Source organism: Stomoxys calcitrans, chromosome 2 (assembly GCF_963082655.1).
Source record: "Stomoxys calcitrans chromosome 2, idStoCalc2.1, whole genome shotgun sequence".
Lineage (NCBI taxonomy): Eukaryota > Metazoa > Arthropoda > Insecta > Diptera > Muscidae > Stomoxys > Stomoxys calcitrans.
The window spans coordinates 233,792,621-233,800,233 of NC_081553.1; the positions used below are offsets into that span (position 1 = coordinate 233,792,621).

At 42.3% G+C, this 7,613-nt stretch overlaps 1 protein-coding gene across 1 annotated transcript; it reads left to right on the forward strand.

The window, feature by feature from the left end:
• Nucleotides 1–633: 633 nt before the first annotated feature.
• On the forward strand, nucleotides 634–2,699 carry LOC106095596 (esterase B1). Its single transcript, XM_013262834.2, has 4 exons — nucleotides 634–749; nucleotides 813–1,134; nucleotides 1,193–1,343; nucleotides 1,414–2,699. Exons 1-4 carry the CDS (start codon nucleotides 703–705, stop codon nucleotides 2,607–2,609), a joined length of 1,716 nt encoding a protein of 571 aa, XP_013118288.2. The 5' UTR covers nucleotides 634–702; the 3' UTR covers nucleotides 2,610–2,699.
• The last annotated feature ends 4,914 nt before the right edge of the window (nucleotides 2,700–7,613 follow it).

Below are 7,613 nucleotides of genomic sequence, written 5' to 3' on the forward strand. Positions count from 1 at the left end.
TATTTGACAAGACTGATAAACTGGAGCTATATGTTAGTCGGAGCGATTTCTTCCAATTTCAATAGAATTTGCCTTTAAATCTTATATGTGCCGAGAAAAATCGAATTCTTTTACAATATAAGGATCAACATTTTCCTTTGGAATGAGGCGATCTCCCAGACATATTTCCGGTAAATAATAAATCGAATTAAGGAGGGTTTTGGTGATGTGGTGGCCCCTCAAACACTTGGCCCCAAAATTATATATCCGATTAGTTTTTATAACAACTCGAAAAATTGATCTGCCATCCCTTGATCGTCTTGACATTCTAAGTCAATCTAGACTTATAGACAAAATTGGCTTCAGAAGTAAGCTACTGAGATGATGGTGCGAACTGGTTCTTGGCTGGACAACTGATTTGTTGCTTATTTGCTGTGGTTTTTTTTTTTGTCTTCAATTTTCTAATTTCTTGTAAGGGCACTTTGAAGTCTCTATGAACGTTCATATCTTTGCTATTCTATGTTTTAATTATTGAAATTAAATTTCGCTTTAAAACCTGATGTCCACTTTTCTAGAAAACAAAATCAAAACAAAAAAAACTACAGCGACGTAATATTCTTTTGATTGAAATATTCGCTGAATTACTTTTATTGTCATTTAAAAAGTCTCAGAGAAAGCAAAGACAAGATTTAAGCGGAATTTCTTATTAGCAGTTTAACTGAAATGGAAATCAATTTAACTTTCCGGGAAAAACTGTCATTACTGGCCAAGTAGCAGAGAATAATTTTTGCCAAGTAAAAGTTCTAAGGTTTGTCTCTTTTCTGTCGCTGCAGAATTTTAAAACATCAGGTATGGGTGGATTATCAAACTTCAACCAATGAATACGAGGTCACCAAAACTCAATGCGGGTTGGTGAAGGGTCGTAAGCGTCGAAATGTTTACGCTGAGCAAGGCTACTACTATGCCTTTGAGGGCATTCCCTATGCCCAACCACCCGTGGGAAAATTGAGATTTCGCTCTCCCAAACCAATGGAAGCCTGGAATGACATTCTCGATTGCACCAGAAGTAGATCCAAGCCGATGCAGTATAACTATGTTAGCAAATTTGTGGAAGGTTCCGAGGATTGCCTGTATTTGAATGTTTATACCAAAAAGGTAGGGGAATCAAACTAAACCACAATAAATCTCGAAACTCTTTTTTTAATGGACTTAGATGACAAGTGAAAAGCCTTTGCCAGTTATGGTTTGGATCTTTGGAGGCGGCTATCATTTCGGCGAAGCCTCCCGGGATTTTTATGGCCCAGACTATTTCATGCAGCAGGATGTGGTTGTAGTGACATTCAACTACAGGTTGGGTATTTTTGGTAAATTTCTAACACAAAGACATGCCCTACGGCTACAAAAGGTTTTGAAGTATATTTGGCATTTTTTCAGGATTTTTATGCTTTGATGATCCCGATCTCAATATTCCTGGCAATGCTGGTTTGAAGGATCAAGTTCTGGCATTGAAATGGATCAAGAACAACATACAAAGTTTCAATGGCGATCCCAACAACATCACCCTGTTTGGACAAAGTGCAGGGGCAGCCTCCACACACCTTATGACTATGCTGCCTCAGACCAAAGGCCTATTCCACAAGGCAATTATGCACTCCGGATCGGTTTTATGTCCCTGGGCCTGCACCGAAGACCACAAGGTGGGCCTCAAATATGCTCGCCATGTCGGCTACAAGGGTGATGGAAGCGATAAGAGTGTCTATGAGTTTTTAAACAAATTGAAGTCCAAGCAATTGGCATTCCACGATTTGCAGCTCTTGACAAAATCGGATTTAGTCAACAATTACCATTTGAATTTTTTGCCCGTAGTCGAATCTTTTGCCAGCGAAGACTGCATCACAAATAAACCTTTCAAGGACTTAATGCCTCATGCCTGGGGCAATACTATGCCAATGATGATGGGAGCTACCTCTTCGGAGGGCTTGCTCTATCAAAGTTTGGTAAAGAAATTTCCTTTCCTCATAGACGAATTGAGTGATTTTGTTAACCTACTGCCCGATGAAACAAAACGAACACACCCCCCTGCCCAACTAAAAGAAATGGGTCTTAAGCTGGCCAAAAGTTATTTTGATGGAACGAAACTGAATGCCTCCGATAACTTGAATCAATTTTTAAATCTTTTGGGATGTCGTTCGTTTTGGCACGGTGTCTATAGGTCCATATGTGCCCGCCGAGAATATGCAAAGGAAATACCCACCTACTGCTTCTATTTCGACTTCGATTCGAAATTCTTCAATCACTTTCGTATGATATGCTGTGGACCCAACACGCAAGGCGTTTGTCATTCTGATGACGTTAGCTACTTATTCTATGGCGTCATGGGGGAAAGACTTGATGTCGATAGCAAGGAATATCGGTGTATTCAACGCATGATAGGAATGTGGTATAATTTTGCCCTGACATCAAATCCCAATTGTGACGCTACAAAAGAAGTGCCCTGGCAACCTGTAGGAGACCCTGAGGAGACCATTAAATGTTTGGCCATAGGCGAAGAAGTGGAGTTTAAGACACTACCCATTTGGAAGGAATTAAAACTATGGAATAGTTTCTATCGCAAGGAGGACTTAATTTAGTTACTATAACTGCACAATTATACAATCTGGAATACATAACACGTTGACAATTGTTATAGAAAAATAAATGTGCTTTGGAAATCATATAAACGCTGAAAGTTCTGTTGGACAAATTGTTGTTTACGCAGCACGTTTGACTTGGAATTATAAGACGGCTATCTCAATAGATAAACCTATTTGTTGAAGAAAATAGTGCCCTACACTGCTATATGACCATCTTAAAGTCTGGTACAAGGTCGTGATTTACAATGAAAACCCCATGTTCCACGAGCTTGCTTTTTTGGAAAACTTGAAAAATCTCAATGATAACATATAGTATCTCAAGTCTTTCCATGTTAAAAAACACGCTGAAGAAGAACCGAAAAGTGAAAATCGAGTGATACATATACCTGGGCGCTATATTTAAATCTGAACCGATTTCTATGAAACTCAACAGCAATGTCGAGAGACATATGAGAATCCTTCATGCCCAATTTTGTAATAATCGGTTAACGAATGACGATGTTATTTCAACATTACTCCAAACCGTATGAACATATATATGGGAGCTTTATCCAAATCTGAACCGATTTTTTCTAATTTCAATTGACTTCGCCTTTGAGCCGAAACTTATGTCTGCGCGAAATTTGAATACGGTCGGAAATAAATTGCGGTCTGTGCTTTGTACTCAATAATCATGGACAGACCGACGGACAGACTGACAGACTGACCTACGGGCAGACAGACCGACAGGCAGACAGACAGACTGACCGACGGGCAGACAGACAGACTGACCGACGGGCAGACAGACCGACAGGCAAACAGACTGACGGACAGACAGAAGGACATAGCTAAATTACATCAGAAAGTGAATCTGATTCACTCCCTATACTTATTAGTAGGTCTATCTCTCCTCCTTCCAGGTGTTATAAACAAATGCAATAAGTTTTGATACCCTGTACCACAGTACCGGTGTACCCTACACATAAAAACGATAATTTCTCCAATAAATTGTTAGTTTTGACGCAATGACGTTATAAGTCTTGAGAGATTAATTTCAGTCCCGCACAAAGGTTAGTTATAGTTAGGTTGAAAAGAGGGGGTGGATATTAATCCGTCCATGCCACTATGGACATACACCTACCCTAACCTAGGTTAGGTTAGGTTTATGTGGCAGTCTGCCATTTGGATACCACAGGAACAGAGGAAAGAAGATGCCTTCTAGTTCCTACCGTTGAACCATCCAGATTGCTTTAAAAAGCCCAACAACTTGCAAACGTTCACATCTGCTAAATCAGACAGGTTTTCAAAGAAATGATAACCTAAAGTGGAAAGTGTGGGACACATACACAGAAGGTGTTCTATAGTCAAAAGTCGTTGCTGTCAACCTTCAGTCTGTCAGCAGGTTTTTCGATTAGACAGTGACCTGTCATGACGAAAACAATGACTGAGACATCTGTTCTAGCCAATGACAGCAAAGCAGTAGACCTCTTCAAGTCTAGATTAGGCCGCATAGTTTTGAAATGCTCACAGCCCCCTCTTTGTGAACATCTATCATTCGTTGTCCTTCGGGCCTGGTTCTGAAAATTTAGCTTGCATGTTGCTAGAGGCATACCCACAGATTCCAGTATCTCTGGAATGAGTAGGGTAGTTTCTAGTCTCGCAAGCTTAATTCCCTGAGATACACTTAAACTAAATGATGAATTGCGTGCTACTTTAAAAAAATCCCGAATTGTTTTCCCTATGTCAGTTCATGTCTGGTATTTTGTCAACTCCTAAATGCCGGGGTCTGGTAGTGAGAGCCTAGTCCTGTGTCCCGTTAGGATACCGATAGCTATATTGACCATCTTCCTACTTCCTTCCAGTAATATCCTCGTCTTCTCACGATCGGAATCTCCCAACAGGATTTTCGTCGTCCCACCAACCTTTGCTGTTCCACAGTGATATATACGTGTTTGTCGCCCACCACCATAATTCAGACTGAGACGACGCGAAAGGCTTCGGCTTAACCAAGTTTTCTAATGGCAGTCCTCTGACCTTCGCTGCCAATTCGTCTACTCTTTCATACCCCCTCACTCCGCTATGGTCCGACTCCCAAAAATGCAGATCGTGCCTTCCTCAGAGAAGGCGTCAAACTCGTTCTAATACACCAAGACTTTTCGATGCCTTACCGTTCTCGTTCTTACACTCCCCGTGTTCACACCACCCCACCTCACGCGTTCCGTGATCGCCTGGATCTCCGCATGCTGGACCGTATTTTGGTCAGGCAGCCGTAAACAGATCTCATTCCCTGGGTAAATACTGCAAAATTGCAAATTTTGCCCATGAAAATTCCACTAAGGAACAGGGGTAAACTTCTCACATATCAATGAGTGTAGTCCGATTCAAGTTTAAGCTCAATGATAAGGGGCCTCCCTTTTATAGCCGAGTCCGAACGGCGTGCCACAATGCGACCCCTCTTTGGGGAGAAGTTTTACATGACATAGTACCTCACAAATGTTGCTAGCATTAGGAGGGGAAAACCACCGATGAAAATTTTTTTCTGATGGTCTCGCCAGGATTCGAACCCAGGCGTTCAGCGTCATAGGCGGACATGCTAACCTCTGCGCTACGGTGGCCTCCAGTCAGTCCCTGGGTTCCCAATGTAAAGCCCTAGGCCCACTCTGTCCTCTAGCCTCGATCCATCCAGATGGTAATACCCTTTTCCGTAAAACGAAGAAAGTGGCGCTGGCAGCAGTGCATCGCACTCGACCTGAAGTGTCGTCTCAGGTATCCTCTTACATACTGCATCTGTATCACTATATGTCGGATATCTAGAATAGTCTTCAGTACCCAACTTCTGTGAGCTTTCTCGGTTCAAGATCACTCCTTAGTATTTGACCTTGTCAGATATCAAAATTGTTCTATTCAGGAACGGTGGTGCATCAAATTGACCCACTTTCGTTTTTCTCATAAGCAGGCACATTTCAGTCTTTTCTAAATTAACATTGAGTCCCTTAGGTCTTGCCCAGTCGTATGCCTTCAGTCCTTTTGCATAGTTGATTTGGATCCTTACCCTTTAGAACTAATATAACATCGTCCGCAAAGCAGACTGGTTGAAATTCCTCCTCTCTAATAGGTTATTTTGATGGTCACCTATAGAATTGGCGATAAAATTACCCCCGTATGGCGTGCCCTGTGCCACTTTCTCCCTTTTTATTCAGATATCATGGGACCCACAATTCATCCGCCTGTTCGTTTGTTTATGGTTTATCCAGTCTCTAAAGACCCGGTCCAATCGGTACTGGTCTAAGGTTTGAATCAGTGTCTTGGCCCGCAGATTGTTAAAGGCCCCCTCGATGTTAATGCATACCGCCAATGTGTACGTCTTGGCACCAAAGGATATTGTGCGCAACCTCGTGCAGGGCTAAGTCCACAGACCTTCCCTTGGCATAGGCATACTGTTGGTATTTGAACAGTTCTATGGACGTCCTAGAATACGTTATACGCACCACCCTTGCCTTGGATGCCACCGTAGCGCAGCATGTTAGCATGTCCGCCTATGAGGCTAAACGCCTGGGTTCGAATCCTGGCGAGACCATCAGAAAAAAAATTTTTCAACGGTGTTTTTCCCCTCCTAATGCTGGCAATATTTGTGAGGTTTTATGCCATGTAAAACTTCTCTCCAAAGAGGTGTCGCACTCCCTTCGGACTCGGCTATAAAAAGGAGACCCCTTATCATTGAGCTTAAAACTTGAATCGGACTGCACTCATTGATATGTGAGAAGTTTGCCCCGGTTCCTTAGTGGAATGATCATGGGCAAAATTTGCATTTACCAGCCTTCCCTACTGCCAGGCTTTCGGAGTATGTTCAAGTCCTGGGCATGCTGTGAAAATAGTGGGCAGATTGGGCCCACTTGGATCGGAGGACTTAAATGGTTGGAAGCTTCTCAAGGCCATAAACTCTGTAACGATAAGCCTTCAATCAACCTCATTCTTTCAAGATTCCTCTGCTCCGTGAGTCCCGTCCTATCCTCTGTAAAAATCATTTTTATCAAAAGCCTCGAAATATTCTCTTTTCTCTCTGCTCCCACTCCCATGTCGTCTGCCAATGTTTCAGTTTTAACATGGGATTTTGGATGGAACTTTTTAAATATGGACCGATTTGGCCCATTTACAATCCCCAACGACCTTCATCGGCCAATGAAGCGAACAAATCCCTATTGCTTGAAAAAAAATGATTTCTTGTCAGAATCATACATTCTGCCTTTGGTCATGTTTGCTAGTAAATTAGTAGCATAATATGTTCTTGCAGGCCTAACTGTATGACTCAAACTATCGTTTAGTTGCTTCGTTTATAAATTTTCTGCAAGCCAAACATATATGAGAACAATGTCTAACATTGACAATGTAATGCAAACACAGATGGAGTCACTATAAACATAACAGTAATATTAAGAGTCATAAGGATATCCTTCTTGCTGAATTTCGAGAGTATCGGTTAACAAATGAGCCTTATATTGCAAAATCGGAAGAACATATATATGGGAGCTATATCTATAGCTAAACCGGTTTCTATGAAATTCACCAGTAATGTAGAGAGTCAAGAGAATACCCTTCCTGATGCTGCCATCGGCATAGTCTTGGATTGACGGAACCCTAGTATTGCCATCTGGAAGGTCATGTTACACGTATGGATCAAAGCTAGAGGACGGAGTGGGCCTGGGGGCTTACATTGAGAACCCAGGGACTGAGATCTGTTTAAGACTGCCTGACTACAATACGGTCCTGCAGGCGGAGATCCGGGCGATCACGCTGAGGTGGTGTGGTTTTCACGTCAGGCTGTGAGACTTAAGGCGATGGGAGAATGGATAAAGGATAGAAACAGCTCATACCATCGCTGTACAATCGAGGCCATGATAAGAAACCTGGAAGGATTGGAAGACGTTTCCGATCGGATATCTGAGATGACACTTGAGGTCGTGTGCGAGGCACTGCTGCCATCAGCACAGTCTTGGATTGACGAAAATCTAGTATTGCCATCTG